General features: G+C 45.2%; 1 protein-coding gene and 1 pseudogene across 1 annotated transcript; both read left to right on the top strand.

The window, feature by feature from the left end:
• The first annotated feature begins 229 nt into the window (after positions 1-229).
• LOC136469677 (uncharacterized) lies at positions 230-1,549 on the top strand (annotated as a pseudogene).
• A 2,563-nt stretch (positions 1,550-4,112) lies between these two features.
• LOC136469676 (mediator of RNA polymerase II transcription subunit 15a-like) lies at positions 4,113-26,017 on the top strand. The gene is made up of 5 exons (XM_066467774.1): positions 4,113-4,163; positions 22,632-22,765; positions 24,456-24,567; positions 24,864-24,978; positions 25,768-26,017. Exons 1-5 carry the CDS (start codon positions 4,113-4,115, stop codon positions 25,785-25,787), a joined length of 432 nt encoding a protein of 143 aa, XP_066323871.1. The 3' UTR covers positions 25,788-26,017.
• Positions 26,018-26,963: the final 946 nt, after the last annotated feature.

The following is a 26,963-nucleotide window of genomic DNA, read 5'->3' as shown; positions in this document are numbered from 1 at the left end:
AAAAAACGGATTCGGGAAAAAATTCGGCAAAATATGACGAATCCGGGATCGAAATCGGTTAGAGTGTTTTCCCGACCAAATTTGCGGATCCCGTATTTGTACAGGAAAACTCCCGCGGGAAATTCCCGTTTTTAAGGCCTCCCCCACGCCGCCGCCTCCCGCACCGTGCCCCCTGCCCTTGCTCGGTTGCTCCCACTCCCACTCCCACCTCGCCACGCTGTGCCGCGCGATGCAGACCCGCGTCGTCGTCTTCCCCGTCAAGGGCCGCGCCTGGTGCTTCGCCCTCCCGCGCGCCTCCGCCGCAGCGTCCGCTGCCGATGGCGCCCTTCCGCCGCTGCCGACTCTGAGGGATCTCTAGCGCGGCATCTCCTTCGGGGGCCGCACGGCGCCGGAGAAGGCCGAGGTCGTCGTTGACTTTGTCGCTGACAAGGTGCCCGCCTCCCACCCCACAGCCACGCTCGTGCGGGTACCCGTGGCGTCGCCCGCATTTGGGTTTTCTGATGGATTGGTTTGGATTTGCAGATGAACAGGGCGTGGATCAGGTTCGGGAGCGCGCCGGAGGGGTCGATGAAGAGCCGGATCCATAGGTGAGTTCAAGGCTCGGCTAGGATTGATTTGGAGATGGCGAAATGATGCCGGGTCGTTGGGCTTATGCGCTGACTGTTTTCTGTTTGTTGCAGCTTCGGGCTGAAGCTACTCTCCCGGGTGAGGACGTAGGAGGTGCTCCTGAAGTCCGTTACCAAGGACGTGAGCGCGCTCGAGATCGTGCATCCGGCGAGGTCAGTTGTGCTGATGTGATAATCTCTGCATTTCCACTTCTCTTGGCAGAAGCCCGTGTGTATTTAGTAGACATCTCTTCTTCTTTTTTTTTGTTCTGTGTTGCTGTCAATCTGTCATTCTGTCAAGCACTCAAGCTGTGGTGTGGATATGTTGCTGTCATTCTGCGTTGCTTTCATCCGTATATGCATGGTTGCAATTATTACGTCGAGCTAACTGTTTTAAGTGGTTACATGTATATCGATGTTCCCGTTTTTGTGTTATCGATTCCTGATCGTAATCGACATGTTCCTGATCGAAGTATTCCGTTCCCGATATCCCGTAATATCGAATTCGTTTTCCCGTCCGGCTTTCCCGTTCCCGCTACCGTTCCCGGTCATATAATGCAGGAGCGGGAATGGTTACGGTGTCTTCCCGACCGTTCCCGACCCTATTGAACTTCACCAACTGTAGAGACAAACAAATTAGCACCCAGTTCGCTTGCTCGTATCTAGTTTATAAGCCATGGTTTATCAGCAAACGAAAAATATTTTTCTCTCACACTAAACCAGCTAACAGTACTTTCATCCATGGCTTATAAGTCAAACCAGCTCAAACAAACCAGACGCAGGTCTAATACAATTAGCATAGAAGCCAGTAATTCACAAGGTTACACAGCAAGCGTACCAGGAAGTTCTACTGCAAAGTTAGCTTGAGCATCAGCAGCCGAGTTATATTCCTGCGAAACAAACGAGGCAGCATGAGTGTCAGGGGTATGGGTATCATGGTTTAGCTACTGACATTTTCCCTTTTTTTATTTTTTTGATAGAGAGGGACTTTCCGACCAACATTGAATCCAGTCAAAAGGGCCTCTCGTAGAAAGTTATGCCTTACTGAAGGGCCTTTCAGATGGTCTTATCAATCCATAGAGAATTAGAGATGTCAACCTAAATGTTTACGACAACAACAATAAAGCCTTTAAGTTCCAATTAAGTTGAGATAGGCTAAAATTGAAACCCAGCAGAAGCCATCAAGGTTCAGGCACGTGAATAGCTGTTTTCCAAGCACTTCTATCTAAGGCTAAGTCTTTGGATATATTCCATCCTTTCAAGTCTCATTTTATTGCCTCTACCCAAGTCAACTTCGGTCTTCCTCTGCCTCTCTTCACGTTACTATCTTGGTTTGGGATTCCACTGCGCACCGGTGCCTCTGGAGGCCTCCGTTGGACATGTCCAAACCATCTCAACCGGTGTTGGACAAATTTTTCTTCAATTGGTGCTACCCCTAATCTATCACGTAGTGGCGAGCTAAACCACGAGATAAACACCTTGTCTCTTGTATTCTTGCTATTTGTGTTGCGCTCTACTTGTTTGTCGATGATTTCAGGGTTTGCTCCCAATCTACTTGTGCATAAGCTTGTGACCTCATTCAAGTGGTGAAATAGGTTCAACGTGCCTTTAGAAGCATTAGTAATTTACTCGATCTAAGTTCTATTTGGTAGCTTTTGAATTGTCCCTTCGAGGTGCTCTGATACACGACACCACCGCAGTTTTGCTCGACGCGTAAAAGTGCAGTAGTGCCGCACCTGTTACTGACCGCGGCGAAGGAGTTTTGTTTTAACAGGCCTAGTCACCCCGCATGCTAGATCCTTTTCAATAGTGAATCTAAAAATATCAGTATTGTGTTATGAACAATATATTTTTTGAACCGGTGGTCAAAGATACAAATATCTAATTTAGGACAAAGCTAATACGACATGTAAAAATAATTAGAGAAAATAGATATAGATAGGTATAGATATAGATAATATAGATGATGAAATAGGCTAATATTGGGGCCAATGAGCCTTGACTTGCTCACTTTTATTATCGCCGAGACGCCCACAGAAAGGGAGAAGATGGCGCATCCAGCATCCCGAATCCTTTTTTTAGATAAATCCAGCATCCTGATTCGTGAGTCATGACGTGTTGGATCTCCTCAATTCCTTCTTGGTCGCTCCTCCGCCCCTGCCCCTCGCTACAATCGATTTCGTCGTCGCCGCTACCTCGGTTGCTCCCCTCCTGCTTATCAGAGGGGTGCTGGGGAAAGTTCTAACAACCCAAAAATCCATACACAAAAATACCAACTACAAATTTTTTCTTAAAACTCCCATGTGTTGATGAGTGTCATGTATAGAAATCCAACCTAAGAGTTGCATTAGGTCTAACCCCAACCTAAGTCATCACACAAGCATGGCATGCCATTGTTAATCATGTTTATCTAAATACTGACAAAAGAAACATAGCATATAATGTTAACTAAAATGGTGATTTAGATTTTCATCTGTTTTATGCAATGCCTAAAAACTCCTTTAAAGAAACACAGCATAAAATAATTATTACTCAAACCAAAGAATAAATGTTTAAAAGGAAAACTATTTCTATTTGTGTATAACAAAATTACACCTATTTTTGTTATACAAAATAGCTAAATAAATTCCTAATATATATATATAAATGATATGGGCATCATATCTAAAAGGTACACCAATTTGAAATTCAAAATTTAAACCAAATTTGAATTCAAAACAAAGAAGAAGAAAAATAAAATAGAAAAGAAAAGGAAGAAGGAAGCCTCACAGCAGCCTGGCCTGCTCGGCTTTGCGGCCCAGCCAGCCCAAGCAACCGAGTTGGCCCAGCTCGCCCTCAGACCCCACGTGCTCCCAACGGCTAGCCCAGCTCACCCTCCCGGCCTCGCTAGCCTGCTAGCGCTCGTGGCCCACGTAGCCGGCCCGCACGCCGCTCACCCCTTGCCTGCAGCCGCTGCCACACGGGCCCCACCCGTCAGCCTTCCTGTTCATCTTCTCCGCCCACGCCTCAACCGCCACGCGACCGGAGGCCGACAGCCCTGGCAGGAGCGGGCCAGGGGGTCATGCCCGGGGCATGGCCCTGTCTCCTTGGCGTCGCGCCCACGCAACCACGCGCGGGCCGTTGGATGCTAAGCCCGTGCCTCCGATCGCCCTCGGTCTCCATCCGTCGTTCGCCGAGCTCGGCTATAAAAGCCCCGGCCCTGGGAGCCCCTGAGCTCTCTCAACGCCCTGCCGCCACTTTGTGGCCGTCACTGCGCACCCGAGCCAAGAGAGGAGAAGGGCGAGGAAGAAGGAAGGGAGAGGGAGGAGGAAGAAGGAGGCGCCATCGGAGCACCTCTGAAGCCGCCGGAGCAGGAGCCGACGCCATGATCGCCTACAGCAGCGCTGCACGGCTTTTAGAGCTACACAACCTCGAACCGCCACTACATCACCACCCTATCTCCCACGACACCAACGGTGAGCCCCCCCGGTCTCTCCCTGCTCACCGCCGGACCTCATTGTGTTGGCCATGTCGCTCCACACCGGGAGCGCGCAGGCCAGGGCCGTCTCCGGCCTCTGGGTACACACGCACCCACGCGCACATCCGCGACCACGCCGTGACTGCCTCACCAGAGCCCCATAGTGCTCCCGCGTGCCTCACCGTCATCACCATGCCGCCGTGGCCGCCGGGGAGCCCCTACCAGCCACATGGGAACCTGAAGCCCCGCCTTGAGCCCTGGACTCCCTCGCCGCGTCCCCACGGATCCGTAGAAGCTCACACGCCCCACCGAAACGCCTCTCTAAGGCCATAGCCACCTCACCGACGTCGTCATCATGCCTGGAAGACCGCCGCCGTGGCCGGCACACCACGGGACCCCACATGCCGTGTTAACCACACCAACGAAGATGCCATGGGCTGCTGGCAAGGCTCACATGGAGCTTTCAACCGCATCAATTGCGCACCAGCGCTGCTGGCAAGGCTCACCGGGCGCTCACCGGTGAACTCACCACCGACAGAAGCACGACGGGAGAGGAGGTAGGGGAATTCCCCTCGCTGGCCACACACGCATGCACCCAGCGCACGTGGACCATAGAAAGAGAAGAAGGGTGGACGCGGTTCATTGGAAGGAGAAGCAGTCCACCGTAGACCGACGCATGCGTCCACCGTGGACCGCGAGCCATAGACCACAGCCTAGTGGAGGCCCAAGGTTGTGACATGGCTGCGTCACAGCATGCCACGTGTCCGGGCCAGCCCGGCCTAGACCGGCCCAACCTGAGCCCGCCAGAGCCCATTTGAGACCTAGTCCGAGTTGCCCGTTGAACGGTCAACGTTGACTGTTGACCTAGCCCCACATGTCAATGGCACAGACACTCTGGACCAACTTGTCAGATGGTGACGTCATGCTGACGTCACGTGGGACCCACACGTCAGAAGCCAACACAGCCGGGGTGACGTCATGCTGACGTCACGATGACATCAGCTGCTGACGTCAGCAGCCCTGGCCCCACACGTCAGTGACCATGACCATTGACCATTGACTCGCCCATTGACTTGACGTTGACTTTGACCGGACCCACATGTCAATGACCCAAGAGCCCCTGGACCCACCTATCGGAACTGATGACGTCATGCTGACGTCAGCTGGACCCCACCTGTCAGCTCGGAACCGAGATGATAACATCATGCTGACATCAGCATGCCACGTGGACCAGTCATAGCGTGACACGTGTCAGCCCAGGATTAATTCGGCCTTTTCCATTTTTAGAAATGAATTAAACTTCGGAAATTCATAACTAATTCATACGACCTCAGAAAAATATGAAACTAGGACCAAAATTCATCTAAAATCGAGCTTTACGCAATGAACCCATGTTTGAGTGTAGTTGGCTCTTTTGAATTTTTATTACTTCTTTGTGCTATTCTATAGACGTCGCTAACGTGACTATAATGCGAACGTTGCAGACTCGGAGGAGAACCTGACGGACGAGGACCGTGAGTACCATGAGGAGAATGGAGACAACTACACTGAAGGTGCCACATCCCACCCAATCTCGTATCACCTATTACGCATGGCTAATATAGAACTGCTATTGCTTTACTTTACTGCTACAGTCATATTATGATAGGACTTGCATGGTAGTATGCTTACTTGAAGGCCTTTACCTTGACTCAACCTTACCCCTGCATACCCTGCTGTTAGGCTAGACACACACTTACTGCTATATATTTCATTACTTATACTTCTACTATGCTTGTACTACATGCGTGGTGGAAACTGAAGTTATCTAGACTATGGGAAGAGTGCTGCGTGTGTGACTTGGGTGTGTGGAGGGTAAGGGTTGTGTCGACCAAGTTGGAGTATACGACGAGCCTAGGGCAAGTCTTGCCATGTGGTGCTATCTGGGCACCCTTGGAAATGGATACCTATGGTGGGTAAAGGGTATATGAGGTGGTCCCAGGTGTGAACCTGTGATGGGAGGAGCCCAGGGTGGAGGTGCTGTGGTGGCACGGTAAATGGAAACCCTGATGAAGACATTCTGGCTTGGTCATCCCTAAGGACTTACTAGTACTCAGATTCACCAGGAAGCCTTACGTACCACTCGCCCTATATGGTGCAGGACGGCCGGACTACTTAGTAGGATATTGCCACTACTGCTAGGTTGATAGCGGACAGTGTAAGGAGGTACGGGGCATGGAGGATTCCCCCACACCCTTCCGAGACTTCATGGAGACCTTGTGGACCCGGCTCATGACTCATAATTTTAGCCACCCCAAACTAGACTTGGGGTGTACTAGGGCTGAATGGTAGGGTAACATTATCCTAGGCTAGCAAGCAGCCGAAATCAGCCCACTTGACAATGGTCAATGAGGAAGGATGATCTTGTGGTTATGTAAAACCTCTGTAGAGTGTATGGTTGATCGATCGATACATGTGCCGACTTGTCGGCTATGGACCTTTCCTGGGTTTCGCTTAAACTAGATAGTGACATGAGTCTTTCTCTTCTTCCCCCGTGAGAGAGTGTCAGTCGTAGCCAGGGCTATGGGCCTTGAGACAGTGCCGAGAGGGAGTTGGCCTGTCGACTGAGCGATGGTATGGTGATGGTGTGGAAATGATGGTATATCGATCCTAGGATCGAAACCTAGCTCTAGATGGAAATGGGGTGGAATGGGTGTGGAAATGGTGTTAAAACTGGACCAACTATTATTATATACTTGATATGCTATTGCATAGGAAATCCCAGCCTTATAGATTCCTTTTGATTATATCCAACCTGCATCTAATTTCCACAAAGCAATGCTCAAAGGGTGGGAGTGGCCAGTACAAATTGTACTGATAAATTTTGGCACACAGGTTCTGCTGAGGAGTATAGCTCCGAGGAGTTTGACGGTTGAGGTGTTCGTGCCTACGCTCGAGTTTGGCAATCTTATCTTCAAGCTATTCTGAATGAATGCTACTTATGATTCCGCCAATACGGCGATGTAATAAATTATATAATTCCACACTATTTGTATTCTGATATTATCATAGTATGGACATGGTATTCGACTAGAATTTGGGTAATATGATCTACAATGGTCTTATTACACTTCGACTCTGTGGATTTCCCTTCGCAAAAATCAGGTCATTTCAGTTGGTATTAGAGCCATACTTGACCATAGGACGAAACCCTTAGGAATGGATGATAGAATAGGACATGAACAGCCCTTCTTTTGGTTATATATCGACCCTGCATTTACTTTTATGCAAGGCTTATCTATTATTGACCTGCTAACACCTGTTCCTTAAAACATGCAGATGGCAATGAATGTCGACTGGCCACCACTAGGACCGCTACCCCTGGACCACGCCAAGCTCACCTTCGACCTACATGAGCTTGGGGGTTTTGCACAGACCCTATGTTGAGTTCTCGTCATGTTTGGTGTCCCCGATGAGCTTGTCAAGGTCACCTGCACCGGGAAGCTAGCTCAGGAAGGAGGAATCGAAGGACCGATTGTCACCTCAGTCGAGTTCCTAGCTAGCACTACCTTACCTTCTGTCCCAGCTTTCACCGAGTTGACTATAGAGGACACAGTTGAGGAGGGACTGCAAGCTATCTCACACAAGGCACTTCATAGAGTGATGAGGGACCACTACGAGCACTTGAAGATGACAGAGTTCCGTCTACTTCCCCAGGCCCTTGACCTCAGCCTTGCCCCTAGTGAGCAGAGCTTCATAGTCGGCAGGGTTATCTTTGCCGAGGGGGACAGATGCCTTCGTGTCTCAGCTATCCACCTACTAGAGCAGGACAGGTACGTGACCCAGCTAGAGTAGAGGAGACATCAGGACTAGGCCCTTCTATGGGAGTACTAGGAGCGAGACTCACAAGGAGCACAGGAGCGATCTAGTCTACTTGAGACAGTCGCCAAGCTGCAGGACGAGCTCAATCGTCGTGAGGAAGTCCACAGAACTGAGGTCGCTGACTTACAGGACAAAGCCGCCAACCTAGGCAACAGGAATTGCTACCTTGATAGCAAGGTCTTGGAGTTGCATAGAGAGTTGGACGACAAGAAGGCTAAGTTCAACCGCAGAGGAGACAGAGAGAGATCCAAGGGGATTGATATGTTGAAAATCCAATCTCGGAATAAGACCATGACTCAGGATTTAGAGGAGTTCAGGAGGAAGGCTATTCGCAACCAGGGTCACCTGATCGAGGCACTCAGGCAGACCGAGTACCTACAGGACAAGTGTGAGAGGACATGGCAGGCTTGGTAGAAATCTGACAGGAAGCGCCTCAGGGAGATGAAGGGAATGTGGGATCAGCTACCTAAGGAGATTCGCAGCAAGACAAAGCCTAGGATAGAGGAGTTCGAGTTAGCCCCAACTCACCTTAACCTAGATGCCTACCCTACCCTACCTAGAGCCAAGCCTACTGAGGAGCTCGCTGAGGCCTTGAAGTACGTGTCTCGACTTCACAAGTCTGACGAGGAGATCGAGACCAAGAACACTCGTATCCCAGCTATGGTGTACGAGTTAGAGTAGAATGACCCTGCATGGTCATGAGTCATGTCAGTAGCTTCCGTAAGTTGTACCCCATGATGTACCCCTTATGAGATGTATTATGAGACATTATGCGTAGTACGATTCTCACACGTCTTCAAGTGTAGCTACTGGAGATGATGCTATGTAATAAAACCCATGTAATGAATGTTTTGGATCTTATTGCATCTTATGGATCTTATTGCTTCTTTGTAATGAGTGTTGGATAGTATAAATGTTTTTCTTTAAATTATCAAAATCATGTAATCATATTGAATTATAAGCACTTATGGCACAAGCACTAAAATTCTCTATGATCCGTGTTGCAGATGCCGAACCACCGATCTAATCGCCTAATGAACCGTGGATGTGCGCCCACCCCCGAACCAGTCGAACCAAATGGGGGCGTGGTGGAAACAACCGTGGCCATGGCCATGGGCGTGGACGTGGAGGGATACCCTTCAACCTAAAGAATACCCCACCGCCTGAGGAGAACCTTCCTCCACCACCACCACCGAACCTGGCAGAAGTGATGGCACAACAGACTCAACTTCTGGCAGCTCTGGTTAACAAAGCAAACCGTCGCCAGGGAGGTCAGTAGAATGACTTCCAAAGGAAGCTGGAAGGATTTCTAAAGCTAAAGCCACCTACCTATGATGGCACCGACCCTGACCTGCTTGTAGCCGATGACTGGCTCAAGGAGATGGAGAAGAAGCTTGACCTCACTACTTTCACCAATGATGAGTGTGTTGGAGCAGCCGCACACCAGCTCACAGGTGCAGCACGCACCTGGTGGGATAGTTTTAGTGATTCCCATGAAGACCCTGCCAACATCTCATGGGATGAGTTCGCCGAAGCATTCACTGAGTATCACATTCCCAAGGGTATCATGGAGGCCAAAGCTGAGGAGTTTCGCAACATCAAGATGGGAAAGGATAGGGTGACTGAGTACACTACTCGTTTCACCAATCTTCTTCGCTATGCACCTTCCTATGTTGTGAACTCTGAGAAGGAAAAGCTGTACTATTACCGCAAGGGACTTAACCCGCACATCAAGCTAAAGTTTGGTGGTATTGAGAGTAACACATTGCGTGCTCTATTGGATCGTTGCATCCAGATCGAGAAAGATCATGCTAAAGCTAGAGAGGAGTACAGGGAGAGGAAGCATAAGCCTGAGGAGTCCTTCCATGGCCGTGATCACAAGAGGTTCCACAGAGATGCACCATCCAGGGAACGCTCTCGCCACAACAAGGATGACAACCCTGGATCGAGTAGGGGTAGTGGAGGCTACACTGCCAAATACTTCCGCCCTGCTCAGGATTGTTACACCCAGGACCATTATGCTCAGGACCGCAACACTCAGGACCGTTTCAACCATCCCTGCTCAGCGAATGAATGCCCAACACAGAACCGCTCCGCACCAAGCACTAGAAACTAGAAGGCACCCACGCCAACCCCTACAGGTGGTACGCCTTTCACCTGCTTTGCTTGTGGCCAACCAGGTCACAAAGCCACTGAGTGCCCACAGAACTCAGCTGCTCAGAAGTCTCAGCTCAAGGGATCTTCTACTCGTGGATGTCTCAACCATCTAGACACCGAGGAAGCACAGGCTGCCCCTGACGTTGTGTATGGTATGTTTTTAGTTAATGGCAATACTGCATCAGTTCTATTTGATTCTAGAGCAACTTGTTCTTACATATCATCCAAGTTTGCATAAGAGCATGACCTGCCTGTAACCCCACGCGAGAAGCCTATCATCACTAGCTCACCTTTAGGAGACCTAAAATACACCCACATCTGTAAGGGAGTGAGTCTTACCATTGAGGGTCTTATCTTTAAAGCCGACCTAACCCTGCTACCTTCCACTAACCTAGATGTCATCTTAGGCATGGATTGGCTAACCATTCATCGAGGCATCATATCATGTTCACCTAGATATGTCCAAGTGACCCACCCATCAGGCTAAGTCATTAGATGTGAACCCCAGTCCGGAAAGTCCACCTCTATCCTATGTGCCCTTAAAGCCAGTTCAGAATCACAGAAAGAGGAGAAGACAGTACATGATGTGCCTGTGGTCAGAGACTATCCCGATGTATTCCCTGAGGAATTACCGGGTATGCCACCAGACCGTGATGTAGAGTTCATCATTGATCTTTTGCTGGGAACAGGACCCATTGCCAAGAGACCCTATCGCATGTCAGTTGATGAACTGGACGAGCTCAAGAAATAGCTTGATGAGCTCATCTTGAAGGGATATATCAGACCTAGTGCTTCACCCTGGGGATTCCCTATTCTGTTTGTTAAGAAGAAGGATGGCTCAATGAGAATGTGCGTTGATTACCGGAACTTGAACGCAGTCACCATCAAGAACAAGTACCCCCTGCCAAGGATTGATGATCTGCTTGATTAGCTTTGAGGTGCCAAGTATTTCTCCAAGATCGATCTCAGATCCAGCTATCATCAGATGAAGATTCGAGAGAGTGACATCCCAAAGATAGCTTTCATGACTAGGTATGGGTAGTTTGAGTTCACCGTGGTGTCCTTTGGACTCACGAATGCTCCCACATACTTCATGAACATGATGAATAAGGTTTTCATGGATGAACTAGATAAGTTCATGGTAGTATTCATTGATGACATCCTTGTCTATTCATCCACCATTGAAGAACACGAACATCATCTGAGAACGGTGCTTGAGAAACTAGCCCAACATCAGCTCTACGCAAAGTTCAGCAAATGCGAATTTTGGCTATAGGAAGTTGCCTTCTTAGGCCATATACTATTAGCTGAAGGTGTCATAGTTGACCCAGCCAAGATTGAAGCCGTGAAAGAGTGGGATCAACCCCGTAATGTGACAAAAGTCAGAAGCTTCTTGGGATTGGCTGGATATTATCGCCGATTCATTGAGAACTTCTCCAAGATAGCCCGTCCAATGACCAACCTTCTAAAGAAGACTAAGGAGTTTGAATGGACGCCCACGTGTGAACAAAGCTTCCAAGAATTGAAATAGAAGCTTACCACAACTCCTGTGCTAGCATTGCCTGATATCAGTAAAGATTTCGTGGTCTATTGTGATGCATCCCGTCAAGGACTTGGTTGTGTACTGATACAAGATGGAAGAGTGATAGCATATGCGTCTCGACAGTTGAAAGAACATGAGAACCGTTACCCAACCCATGATCTTGAGTTAGCAGTAGTTGTGCATGCCTTGAAGATCTGGAGACACTACTTGATAGGCAACAAGTGTGATATCTTTACGGATCACAAGAGCTTGAAGTACTTTTTCACTCAGGAAGATCTAAATATGAGGCAACACTGATGGCTAGAATTGATCAAGGACTATGACCTAGAAATTCACTATCATCTGGGAAAAGCTAATATAGTCGCAGATGCTCTTAGTCGCAAGAGTTACTGTCACACTTTGATCACTGAATCTGTACAACCTGAGCTCAAGGAAGAGATTGATGATTTCTAACTAGAGATAATACCACATGGCTTATTGAATCACCTCCACATACAGTATGATCTCACAGATCGCATCCGTCAAGCTCAGAAAAGTTGTGAAGAGATCGAATATCTCCGTGGTCTAATAAAACTAGGCTACAAGACCAACCACCAAGAAGATGAACAAGGAACCATCTGGTTCAAGAACAGAATCTGTATTCCATCTGACCTGGTACTGTGAGAGGGAATTCTGTCAGAAGCTCACGATTCTAAGTATTGTATTCACCCTGGAGGTTCAAAGATGTATCAAGACTTGAAGAAACACTTCTGGTGGAAAGGCATGAAGACAGACATTGCAGGACATGTGGCATGGTGTGACACCTGTAATAGAGTTAAGGCTGAACATCAAAGGCCCACATGTCAGATGGTGATGTCATGATGACATCACGCGGGACCCACATGTCAGAAGCCAACACAGCTGGGGTGATGTCATGCTGATGTCACGATGACATCAGCTGCTGACGTCAGCAGCCCTGGCCCCACACGTCAATGACCCTGACCATTGACCGTTGACTCACCCGTTGACTTGATGTTGACTTTGACCGGACCCACATGTCAGTGACCCAAGAGCCCCTGGACCCACCTGTCGGAACTGATGACGTTGATGATGTCATGCTGACGTCATGCTGACGCTAGCTGGACCCCACCTATCAACTCGGAACCAAGATGATGACGTCATGCTGACATCAGCATGCCATGTGGACCAGTCACAGCATGACACGTGTCAGCCCAGGATTAATTCGGCCTTTTCCATTTTCAGAAATGAATTAAACTTTGGAAATTCATAACTAATTCATACGACCTCAGAAAAATACGAAACCAGGACCAAAATTCATCTAAAATCGAGCTTTACGTAATGAACCCATGTTTGAGTGTATTTGGCTCTTTTGAATTTTCATTGCTTCTTTGTGCTATTCTATAGACGTCGCTAACGCGACTATAATGCGAACGTTGTAGACTCGGAGGAGAACCTGACGGACGAGGACCGTGAGTACCATGAGGAGAACAGGGATGACTATACTGAAGGTGCCACATCCCACCCAATCTCGTAGCACCTATTACGTATGGCTAATATAGAACTGCTATTGCTTTACTTTACTGCTATAGTCATATTATGATAGGACTTGCATGGTAGTATGCTTACTTGAAGGCCTTTACCTTGATGCAACCTTACCCCTGCATACCCTGCTGTTAGGCTAGACACACGCTTACTGCTATATATTTCATTACTTATACTTCTACAACGCTTGTACTACATACGTGGTGGAAACTAGAGTTATCTGGACTATGGGAAGAGTGCTGCGTGTGTGACTTGGGTGTGTGGAGGGTGAGGGTTGTGTTGACCAAGTTGGAGTATACGACGAGCTTGGGGCAAGTCTTGCCATGTGGTGCTACCTGGGCACCCCTAGAAATGGATACCTGTGGTGGGTAAAGGGTATATGAGGTGGTCCCTATAACACCCCAGGTGTTTATCACCAGTTAAGCAATGGGTTTAAACTCAAACATGACATGTCGAGTGGTAATGTAGGTGTCAAGATCAAATCTACATGATGGCGCTCCAACTTAAACTTGGGCCACGCGCATTTGCTTACATATGGACCCTTGTTAAGATTATTCAAGAGTAATGCTAAACATGCTTCTTTCATGTACATTACATCCACATGCATCCATCTAGACCCGTGGAAAAGTTTCATGAAGTTTGGAATCAAAAAGTCACATGAAATGATAAGTCATATCTTTGCATGAATTGCTTTATCAAGTGAATGGAAACATATGAAGTCAACCAAACCTTATAACCTTGCTCAAACAACTCTAATTGAACTCTACAACAAAAGTTATGAAGGGTTCGTGTTGAGCGAAGGTGGAGAAAATGTCCGAAAATAATGGAAACCCTATATTTTGTAGCAGAAAGGACTTTGCGTTGACCGAGAAATAAAGTTGACTTCTGGACCAGATATGAGGTTTGACCAAAAATGAAAGTTGAAGAAAAGTTTGAGTATAACAAACTTTGTTAAAGGACCAAGTCATGATTTAGCTTCGAAATAGATCGAAACAGTGCTCAAAGTATAAGAGAAAAAGCTGAAATCAGCCCGACAGTGTTTGCAGTCCGGAATTCACTGACATCGACATTGACATTCCGCGTTCTCCAAATTTTGCTAAGCAACTTGAGTTGGTCCAAAAATAAAAGTTGAAGGTTATATTATGGGGAAGAGCATACAAAAAGTTGCACTGAGTTTGACCGAGTTTTGACCTCCGAAAGCGAATTTCCGTGACCATTATCAATGTGTTGACACAAGCAGTTTGTAGCTTAATTACCTACTAATACATAGCTCAAATGACTTGGCACCCTTAATAAGAAATGTAGAGCTGACCAAGGTGAGCAAACTTTGTTTTGGGCCCATTGCTAAATTCAGCCTAGAAGCAGCCCTAATTGACTCCCCACGTCGACCACGCCGTCGCCCGCCACGTGCTCGGTAGAATTCCTCAAAGGGCGGCCCGTGTCCAGTGCGTGGCAGCCATGCGGGAGCTCGCCTCCACCATTGCCGCGCGCCGCTGCTGTGTGCCCTGCCACTGTCGCGCTCCTGCTCCTCCATAATCGCGCGCCCGAGCTCCTTTGTCCCCCGCTCACTCCCTGCCCTCTCTCTCGGTCCCCTCTCTCGCCTCCACCATTGCAATTATTGTTGTGGTCAAGAGTCAGAATTTGGAACTTTGAGTGTTGTGAGACAACTGATTAGTTACCCATAGTAAGGTTAATCTCTAGCTAGGTAACAACTTGTGGTAACTACGAAGGCCAGATCTCGTAGAATAATGCTAAGCAAAGAAACAGCAAAACCGGTTATCTTCAAGCCGGCGATTAGTGACTCAAACAAAATCGGATTGACCCCAAACTTGGTGATCTCATTCCTTGCTTAGGACCCTTCAATGTCTTAAGTTGGTTTGAGTATTGGTTGAGTAAAACATCGGATTTGAGAGATATCTTGTCGGCTCGGTTTGCTGCCATTTCAGAACATAGCAGTTTTGGTAGATGAATTGTTTGGATGGTCAAACGGTGTCCGGTTGAGTTGAATTTTGGTGAGTAGTTAGAAGACCCATGGATCTACATGCCCACCAAAATTTGTGTATATTAAAGCAGTAGTTTGTGAGATATGAATAGAAAACAAAAGGGTACAGAATCTGCAATTTCGCTGTGACTGCGATCATCATTTGCATTAGACGGTTGTGTTTGTAATTCATACCAAGAAATTACAACTTGTAGGTGTATTGCTGTTAGGCAACCCTCCTTACCCTTGAGAAGACTAATTGCACCCCTATGTGCCTTGCTTTTGCCTTCTTAGATTAGCAATGCGTGAGCAGTCAAGGTGTTCTAGAAGTCAAATTGTGCCGTGCAATTCGAATGTAATTGGAAAGGTGTCAAACCATAGATTTTTAGATTATGGTTTTTGAGATATTGACTGGCCGAAGAATGGAAGCCTCGACGTCTAATATAGTTTAAGAAAGCTGGTTTTGCTACAATGCAAGTCAACCAACTTGCTGTGCAACTGCACCACGAAGGCAAATTTTACTTAACCTACTTGGTAGTGAACTAGTCCCTAGTTTTGTGATCAACTTATATTGTCCTCCAAGCCTCGCTAACAACCTTCTGCATCAATGGTTCTCCAATGCTGACAGGCCTAAGGTGTCTTCCGTGTGTTTTACCCAATAGGTTGCATCAGATTCAACCCAGATCACTGTTGCAACTTGGATCCAAAGGCTCCCTAAGGAATGATCATCGAGAACGTTGAGCCGATTGAGTCAGCTAGTACATTTACCCCTCACTCAATAGACTTAGATAATACAGTGTCGTTATCAGAGGAAGAGCACTACATACATGGAACATTATGTAGCTTTCCATCAGTTGACATCTGAGTGATTGCGCCACTACAACTAGTTTGGATATTGGTTAACTAGCTTCTCATACCCTCAAAGGATGTTTACCCCATCTATGATCACATTCTTTATGAGAAGTTGTGCTCAAGCCACTTTAGTAGAGAATTGCTTTTCAAACCTTGGGAACAAATATAGCATCGTTACAAGGAATATCTGTCAACAGACTATGGTCTAGTGCAAAGTCCGTAGGTCTATGCTATATCCACTAGGGAAGTAGATGTTACAAGTATTTAGTCTATGCTGGTATCACTCTTCGTACATCAAGGACGAAGTACGTAGGACAGTGCTATCTTGGATTCCTTCCAATGTAACAATGCTTTATGGACGCCAACGAAGGAAAGTCTTCAGACAACATCTTACGACGAAGAGCAAGTATCAGAAAGTGTTGTGACCAAATTAGCCTCTCTGATACTCCAAAGTTAAGTAGCCTAATGCTATCACTGATGTTGGAAACTAGATGACATGTTTTTCTTCCCTTAAAAGTCTTTCGCACCGAATCTCGGGACGCGATTCCTTTAAGGGGGGAGGGCTATAACACCCCAGGTGTTTATCACCAGTTAAGCAATGGGTTTAAACTCAAACATGACATGTCGAGTGGTAATGTAGGTGTCAAGATCAAATCTACATGATGGCGCTCCAACTTAAACTTGGGCCACGCGCATTTGCTTACATATGGACCCTTGTTAAGATTATTCAAGAGTAATGCTAAACATGCTTCTTTCATGTACATTACATCCACATGCATCCATCTAGACCCATGGAAAAGTTTTATGAAGTTTGGAATCAAAAAGTCACATGAAATGATAAGTCATATCTTTGCATGAATTGCTTTATCAAGTGAATGGAAACATATGAAGTCAACCAAACCTTGTAACCTTGCTCAAACAACTCTAATTGAACTCTACAACAAAAGTTATGAAGGGTTTGTGTTGAGCGAAGGTGGAGAAAATATCCGAAAATAATGGAAACCCTATATTTTGTAGCAGAAAGGACTTTGCGTTGACCGAGAAATAAAGTTGACTTCTGGACCAGATATGAGGTTTGACCAAAAATGAAAGTTGAAGAAAAGTTTGAGTATAACAAACTTTGTTAAAGGACCAAGTCATGATTTAGCTTCGAAATAGATCAAAACAGTGCTCAAAGTATAAGAGAAAAAGCTGAAATCAGCCCGACAGTGTTTGCAGTCTGGAATTCACTGACATCGACATTGACATTCCGCGTTCTCCAAATTTTGCTAAGCAACTTGAGTTGGTCCAAAAATAAAAGTTGAAGGTTATATTATGGGGAAGAGCATACAAAAAGTTGCACTGAGTTTGACTGAGTTTTGACCTCCGAAAGTGAATTTCCGTGACCGTTATCAATGTGTTGACACTAGCAGTTTGTAGCTTAATTACCTACTAATCCATAGCTCAAATGACCTGGCACCCTTAATAAGAAATGTAGAGCTGACCAAGGTGAGCAAACTTCATTTTGGGCCCATTGCTAAATTCAGCCTGGAAGCAGCCCTAATTGACTCCCCACGTCGACCACGCCGTCGCCCGCCACGTGCTCGGTAGAATTCCTCAAAGGGCGGCCCGTGTCCAGTGCGTGGCAGCCATGCGGGAGCTCGCCTCCACCATTGCCGTGCGCCGCTGCTGTGTGCCCTGCCACTGTCGCGCTCCTGCTCCTCCATAACCGCGCGCCCGAGCTCCTCTGTCCCCCGCTCACTCCCTGCCCTCTCTCTCGGTCCCCTCTCTCGCCCCCTCTCCTGGCTACGCGCGGACGCCGCCATGGCCGGCTCCTGGCAGAGCTTCTCCCAACCACCGCCTGGCCCCTCTGCGGCGCCATGCTTTGCTGCTCGCTCCACCCGTCGCTCCCTTCTCCCTTCTCCACCTTGGCACGCCGTTTCCCTGGCCACAGCGAAGACCGGAGCTGACCTCCAGCCGGCCGCCGTCGTGGCTGGCGAGCAGCGCTGTGGCCAGGTCAAAGCCAGCCATGGCTGGCCGGGGCATGGGCCACGTGTAGGTGCGTCCAGCCTCCAACCTGCTCCCGCACCTCTTCCTCGCCGTCGACGGCAACCTCACCGGCCGGCCGACGACCTCCGCTGCCGTGCTCTGCTGAGACTCCGTGAAGAAGAAAGAGAGAAGGACCACGCGCGTGAATAGAAGCTTTTCCAGGGGGTTTTGTGAAGAACTAGTGACTCCAGTGAACAGTGCCAAAAAGGATCAATTTGTTCGTGTTTAATTTGTGTTTTCCGCAGGGACCCCGATGCAAGATTTCAATCCCTTTTTCTCTGGTTTTTACAGATTTGAATGCTCCACTTTGAAAATTCGTAGTAATTTGTAGAAAAATTGTAAAATAGTAAATGAGGAATTTTTGGAATCCTTGTGAAATTCTCTGTGCACTAGATCTATAATATTACATATTTTAGTTTAAAGGTTTAGCTGTAAAAATAGATTTAGGCAGTTAGGTTCTTAATGCTAGTCATGTCTTGTCTTTTTTATAACTGCAGTTATTTTACTCAAATAAATGTGAAATTTTTATGGAGTGTTACTGATGTGATTAGTGATGTCTGGTAAAAATTTCAGTATTTTAGGCTTGATAGTTTAAGATCTATAAAAATAACAAATTGCCTGTATTGCCTTACCCCTATTCTGAATAGGCCTGCAAGATTAAATTAATTGGCCTAGTTAGGTGATGAATCATGACTTTGTGATAATACATGAGTTGTAGTACTTTTATTAAGCTTTTCAAAAAGCTAAATATCATGATTTTTGGTTAAGTAGATCTTGAGTTATACTTGCTTAAATATCAGTGGCTGTTTCTGCCCAAACTCTGACAGGGTTACCTTGTTGGTATTGTGGGGCCTTCTTAATAGTAGAATTTGCTTTAGGTGTTTACAACAAAGTTGTTTAGAATTTGATAAGCTTTCTCAAAAGTCTAGAACCACATTTATTGGACCTGTATAACTCCATTTATAGTTGTTTAAAGTGGCATGTCAGTTTCTAACTATGTTTTGGACAGCGATGCAATTATTGGATTAATTGACCCTTCTAACTGTAGAATCATCTTAAGATGATAATAAGAAAGTTGTAGATAACTCACCTAACTAGCTTGTGTTAAATTTTCATGGCATGTGGCCAAGTAGTTTGTGAGTTATGACTGTTCTAAGTTGGTCTTCAGAAATTGTAGCTTTCTAGAATTTCTGGACCAGCCTTGATAAATGTGCCTGTTTAACCTTGTTAACTTTGGAATCATGCTGATAGGTTTAAATATGAATTGTAGAAAATTTCATAATATTTCCATAATGTCTTCTTGCAAGTCATTTGGATTTGTGTAACTCCAGTTATAGCTAAATCTTGTAGCTGCTGTTTGCATGTCCAGAAATTGACAGATTCCAATTTTAGTTGTTTGCTTGTATATTGCTAAGTGTGGCTCATACCTTTGGTGATGATTGAGTTAGAGTACCTAAGATCTTGGGAAATTTGTGTCATGCTTGGTGTTGTCATCTTCTTTACTATCGTGGGATGATAAATTGTGCGATATTTAAAGTAGACAATGTGAAGTGCTTGTGCATGTTAATGTAACCTTGTGCTTGTCTTACTTACTGCATGCGATGCATTGTCTATTGCACTTCCATGTATTCATACACTTGCATCTTGCATCTCATCTAGGTGCGCTAGATGAACCACATGAAGGATGAGATGTTGGAGCCAAACCCGAAGACAGCGTTTGATAGATCTATCCTGAAGATGGAAGGACTAAGCAAGTGCTAGGACCTGAAATGTCACCAGGACGGTGCAACCTAACTGAACTGACTTGTGTCGGATCCCAGGCAAGCCCCGGAGCATTCTAAGCCTCCCATGTTTTTACAAAGATCTTGAGTATCTTTTATTATTGATGATGCATTAAGTATAGGAATTGCTTGAAACCAATTGTTGCATTATATCCTTACCTTGTCCAGATAAAATCCTATGAACCCTAATTAAGTGTAGGATCGAATGATGCTTAGCTATGCTTAGACCGGTAGAAGTCGGGTGATTTCCTATCACCTGCGAGATGTAGGATGAGCTCCGGTCATGGTTGGCTATAATTGATATCATGGAAAAGAACCATGTGTTAATAATGAAAAGAGACCGGACGGGATGATGGTAGTGCAGCAACAAGGCATGGAGGTCTTGGGTGTGAATCTATCCCCGTCTGTGTCGTTTAAGGACCGATTTGCTGTACGTCCTCATGTCATGTTGAACGCATGCCTATCACTTAGTTGGCCGGATAACTCATTCCAACCGCGAAGCCGAGTAGCTCAACTCAGGCCGGAAGACCGAGAAGTGAAAGTGCGCACCCTAGCGGTAGCAAGGAGGTGCGGGGAGCTATTGGCGTAAGTCCTTGGTGAGATTGACCACCTGGCAGAGTGGACTCCCTGAGGGTGCGGCGCTGCTCGGAGCCGCGATTCCTGAGATGTACCAAAGGTGACCCGAGGAAACCCTTGATCAGGTGGATTGGGTGAGTGTTAGGAATACCCCTCCAGCTGGATAGGAATCGATTCGAATCGCCATCTCTCCCGGATAGTGAGAACTTGACTGAGCAGCGGCAACGTAGACTCACTAAATTTAATGATATGGTTAAATGATGATGATGATGATTATGATAATGAGCCATGAATTACCTGATATGGTTATTATTGTTTGCAACTTAATTAAGTGATTGATTAGTATATGTGCTAATATAGATGGTAGGTAATGGCTAAAAGTCGCTGCTAGTATAGGCGGATAATACTAATGATTACTCAAGCTTTTATGCAAAAAGGTTGTCAGCTCAGCTCCATCAAATAAAGCCTTGCATAATCCTTGGTGTCACTTTATTTCTGGTTTACGACGGGTAAGTCTGGCTGAGTACATTCGAGTACTCAGGGTTTATCCCACCATGTTGCAGGTGGAGTTCTCGGCCTATTGAAGATGGTGGCTAACCGCCGGTGGCTCGGTGATTCTATACTTACTTCTCACCTATATGCTTTTATCGGATGATGTCACTTATGCTAGCAATGTATTTGGAACATATATTAATGAAATCTTTTGAAAGCTATGTTGTTTTCACTAATCGGTTTTGAAACCCAAACTTGTAATATTATTTCCGCTGCAACCCTATGTATGTGATGTGTATTTGCTTAATCCCGCGATCTTGGTTGTGATATTGATTTACCAAGGTCTTTCGGGACACTCGGCGGACTACTGGGTTTATATGAGTGAAAGTATGCGCATGTCAACGTGTTCGCGGGGACAGTCGTACTTGATCTTGTATAAATTGGGCGGTTCTGTTATAGCCCCAGGTGCGAACCTGTGATGGGAGGAGCCCAGGGTGGAGGTACTGTGGTGGCACGGTAAATGGAAACCCTGATGAAGACATTCTAGCTTGGTCATCCCTAAAAACTTACTAGTACTCAGATTCACCGAGAAGCCTTACGTACCACTCGACCTATATGGTGCGGGACGACCAAACTACTTGGTAGGATATTGCCACTACTGCTAGGTTGACAGCGGATAGTGTAAGGAGGTATGGGGCGTGGAGGATTCCCGCACACCCTTCTGAGACTTCATGGAGACCTTGTGGACCCAGCTCATGACTCACAATTTCAGCCACCCCAGACTAGACTTGGGGTGTACCAAGGCTGAATGGTAGGGTGGCATTATCCTAGGCTAGCAAGCGGCCGGAATCAGCCCAGTTAATGACGGTCAGCGAGGAAGGCGAATCTTGTGGTTATGTAAAATCTCTGCAGAGTGTATGGTTGATCGATCGATACATGTGCCAACTTGTCGGCTATGGACCTTTCCTGGGTTTCGCTTAAACTAGATAGTGAGATGAGTCTTTCTCTTCTTCCCCCGTGAGAGAGTGTCGGTCGTAGCCAGGGGCTACGGGCCTTGAGACAGTGCCGAGAGGGAGTTGGCCTATTGACTGAGCGATGGTATGGTGATGGTGTGGAGATGGTGGTATATCGATCCCAGGATCGAAACCTGGCTCTAGATGGAAATGGGGTGGAATGGGTGTGGAAATGGTGTTAAAACTGGACCAACTATTATTATATACTTGATATGCTATTGCATAGGAAACCCTAGCCTTATAGATTCCTTTTGATTATATCCAACCTGCATCCAATTTCCACAAAGCAATGCTCATAGGGTGGGAGTGGCCAGTACAAATCGTACTGATAAATTTTGGCACACAGGTTCTGCTGAGGAGTATAGCTCTGAGGAGTTTGACGGTTGAGGGGTTTGTGCCTACGCTCGAGTTTGGCGATCTTATCTTCAAGCTGTTCTGAATGAATGCTACTTATGATTTCGCCAATGTGGTAATGTAATATATTATGTAATTACGCACTATTTGTACTCTGATATTATCGTAGTATGGACATGGTATTTGACTGGAATTTGGGTAATATGATCTACAACGGTGTTATTACACTTCAACTCTATGGATTTCCCTTCGTGGAAATCAGGTTGTTTCAAAAGTGCTCCCTCCATCGTCGCCCAGCAGATCGATCGAAGCCAGCAAACAAATTAGAAAGAGCAAGAGAGGCGCCCAAGTCCCTAGGGCAGAAAACCATGGACGGCGCCACCAACTAGCACCCCACGCAGGGCATCGACCCTGCCGCCGTCACTGCCGGCGGCGGCGTCGACCCTAACGTGGCTGCCCCCGCCGGAAGCAACTGGCGCACCCAGCTTCAGCCCGAGGCATGCCATAGGATTGTCATTAAGATGTACGTCCTCTCCATCTTCCTTCCCTCCCTCCTCCCCCTAATGGGAATTGTCAAACAACTACAATCTTTTCCTTCCGCCGTGGCGGATCAATGTCGCTTCTTTTACGATTTGAACGATTTGATCCGTGTACACCTGCTTCCCTCTTTACTTTATTTAGATTAGATAGACAATATCATGCTTGCTGGGTAGGGTTTGCTGATGCATCCATGCACTTAGACCTGCTGAACCATGCTTGCACTTGGACCTAACAATTCACACTTGGACCTAACAATTCGTCTACCTTTCTCTTGTTTGTTTACCCACGAATCACCTACTCGTTTGTTCGTGACATATGATCCATACAGTCGTGTTTGTTCGTGACATATGGATCTATATAGTCGCATTAATGCCATCCAATCCAATACATCATACTTTCTAAGATTATATATCTTTATTTAACCCAAATTTAATCATCAAAATTATCAGCAGAAACTACTTGACTACCTGTTTGCTTGCTATAAGATTCAAAAAAAAATCTTTATAAAGCCATCTTTGTTGTATGGTGACAAAAGGGTACCACAGAAGCTAAAAGGCAAGTTTTATAGGACGGCGATTAGACCTGCTATGTTGTATGGTGTAGAATGTTGGCCTACGAAAAGACGACATGTTCAACAGATAAGTGTCACGGAAATGCGTATGTTGCGTTGGATTTGTGGTCATACAAGAAGGGATCGTGTTCGGAACGATGATATACGTGATAGATTAGGGGTAGCACCAATTGAAGAGAAGCTTGTCCAACACCGGTTGAGATGGTTTGGACATGTCCAATGGAGACCTCTAGAGGCACCGGTGCGTAGTGGAATCCTAGGCCAGGATAGTAACATGAAGAGAGGCAGAGGAAGACCGAAGTTGACTTGGGTAAAGGCAATAAAATGAGACTTGAAAGGATGGAATATACCCAAAGACTTACCCTTAGATAGGAGTGCTTGGAAGATAGCTATTCATGTGCCTGAACCTTGATTGCTTCTGCTGGGTTTTAACTCTAGCCTACCCCAACTTGTTTGGGACTTAAATGCTTTGTTGTTGTTGTTGTTGTTGTTGTTGTATAAAGCCATCTTTGCACAATAAACACACATAGAAACATATGCAACTGCATATGGCAACATTTCAGTTTGAGTATGGGTGTAGAATGCGACAACTCATAATGTGATTGTTTTTTTCTTTCCAAACACTTCTCTATCCCCTAGTGGAGGGTAGGCATGGCGTAGCGGTAGGCTGCTGACTTTCTCCAATTTGTCAACCTCCTTGCAAAATAAGAAAGGGTAAAACCATATTCTTCTTAGACCCTCATCTTGTGTAGGACCTTTTAGCATTGGTTATGCGGTATGACCCAAGTCTTTTTCTGCCAACTAATTATTAAGTCATGTATATGCCTGCCGATGGAATGTGTCCATTTTACCCTTGCCAGCACTTAAATTTTACCCTAGTTGCCACTTGAATGTGTCCATTTTTACCCTAGTTGTTCGTTCGGTTCAAAAATATGTATGTGCATTAGCGGTCCACAAATTCCATGCCCACTGTTTCCACTAGTGAACTATTATTTTTGTACATGTACTGGGGCTTCTGGTTTACTGGACTAATTAAATGGTAATCAAACACATTTATCAGTGTATCTCTCAATATATCCCTTCTTGCATTATATATGTATAGAATGGAGACTCTGAAGAAGCACCTGCCAGTATCAATACCAGAAGGACTGACTGAGCTTCACAAAATTGCCGTGCGATTTGAAGAGAAAATCTATACTGCAGCCACCAACCAGGTACATTTAACCTAACTCTAGTACGCTCCCGTACAGAGTCAGAATGTTTAGTCATGGGGTGGGTCAATGATATGGACATTTGATCTACTGACAATCTTAAAGGCTTTTAGGTAAATTTTAGATGCTTATAGATCTTTTTATCATGGTAAAATACATGATGGGGCAATGCATGGATACTCTGCTAATCATATTTAGGAGGCGTGGTATCAAAATATCATGGGCCCATGCAACTTGCACATGTAAATTGTATTAATGCAAAAACCACAACTTAAATCCTTTTGTTTTGTATCACTCAGTCTGATTATTTGCGGAAGATTTCTCTGAAAATGCTATCCATGGAAAGCCAGACAAAGACCCAACAGAACCCTGGAAATGCTCAAGTGATTCCAAATCAGAATCCTCCTGGTCCAGGTACCATACACATCAAATGCAACATCACACCTTTTTTTTGTGCTATCAATGTATTTGCTTCTCAAAAAAAAAGAAGAAGAAGAATGCAGGCAAGATATTCAGGGCATAGTTAAGTTTTCCACATTAAGATAGTTTACTTCTCACTGGTGGAATGCATGCTTTTTATTTTCACTTGCTTCCTAATATGTTCATATTTGCATCTTACGATTTTTTTGGCGCTTTATTGTTTTAAAGGGCAAATTTGTTATTGCTAAAGTTTATTGGCTATCATAATATAGTGCCTGTTTGGATGCCGTAGTTTTAGAAAAACTATGGTATGAAGTAACTAGTTTTATATATGATGATGATGAGGTTTCTTTCTAATGAAAAGAACTCCGATGGATTAAGTGCTAAGGGGCTTCACAACTCCATAAAAGCACAATTTAGAAAGGTTTTCCTTTTTGATAAGTTAATTAATTCCCTATATGATGGGATAAATGGTCTGGGTAACCGCGTTAAAATCTTGTTTGATATGGCTTATGAATTGAAGGCACTTGGATTAGATGTGTCCAATGAGTTTATGGCAAATTGCCTTATAAGTTGTATGCCAGAAAACCATACCAAACATGCTCAAAATGATAAGTTTCCAATGGTCTGCAAATTTTGCAAGTTACCAAATTGATGATATGTATAAGAATGGCTTTGAAAGACAAGTAACTTAAGTTGTCTCATAAGTTTTATTTAAGATATTTCCCCAACATATGGTGGATTAACTAAGGTGTAATAATGCATATCTTAAATTCTCCTCAGGTCTTGCCAACCATAAGTGAAAGGAGAGAAAGGGGAGAAAAGTCTAAGGAGCCATTGATGGAATAAATATGAAGTCGAGCCTTGGAGCTTCGCATTAGATCAGATTTAAGTTTAGTTTTTGATGATGCATAAGTTATCTTAGTTTTTGATAAATCCATTGTATTCTGAACAAATGTTCTTGAGTTTGGAGTTTATGGACACATCATCAAATTTATTCCATTATGATTTATCTTATTAGTTGGCAAAGAGATTTATTTCCTGTAATATGAGTTTTCTTTATGTCAGTTTTATTTTTAAGTTAATCATTATTCATTAATCAAGATGATGAGACCTTGTTAAAATTGTGTCACTACTATTAAGCCACATTTCGAAGGGGATAATGGACGGTCTCATCAGGAAAGAGATGCTCTATTCAATAAGATTTTAAAGCATGGGACTTCAAAAATAAATAATTCATACTAACTTTTGTCCCTAAGCCCAACATTAGTCTCTAATTGAAGTATGACTTGCTTTCACTATTTTTGGCCAAAGCTAATTAATGTTTGCATGTTTATCAAGTATCTTGTTCTAGTTTATTCTGGCCAACTGCTGATTAGACTAATTCATAGAGCTTGTTTTTGAGACTTATATGCCTTATGTTTGTCATTCTGGCCAACGCTGAATTGATGAATATTTGACCATAAAAGTTTTACTGGGCAAAATCTAAGCAAGACATATGTATAGTCTAGCTAAGGATAAGCAATGAGATTATAAGTAAATGAGCTGTTCACATGACACCCTGATTATGTTCCTAGAGAACACAGAAATCAGGTGGGAGCAAAGTCCTAGGGATTACTGTTTTCTGCTGTTATAACTATTTCGCTAAGTTAAGATGTAATGAATGTGTCCCTAGAGAATGCAAGAATCAGTGGGAGCTAGTGGGAGTTCACAACGGAGGAAGATTAAATCTTGGAGAGATGCGAGCTTAGTTTTTTGTATCAATGACTTAAGAAGAAATCAATATCTTAGTTTCTGCCATAAGTCATTCGTATACCTCCATTTAAATTTCTACTAATTTTCTATTGTGGATTTTCAAGAGTTGATTAGTAAGCCACAATAGATATATGTAGCAAGCATTAGTTGATAATTAGGCACATAAGTAAACCTCTATTGTTAATAAACTGTTTGTGATCCATGACAAATATATAAGATGGTCA

Source organism: Miscanthus floridulus, chromosome 8, assembly GCF_019320115.1.
Source record: "Miscanthus floridulus cultivar M001 chromosome 8, ASM1932011v1, whole genome shotgun sequence".
Classification (NCBI taxonomy): domain Eukaryota; kingdom Viridiplantae; phylum Streptophyta; class Magnoliopsida; order Poales; family Poaceae; genus Miscanthus; species Miscanthus floridulus.
Note: the sequence above shows the minus strand (reverse complement) of the source record. Positions and strands in the feature narration are given on the sequence as shown.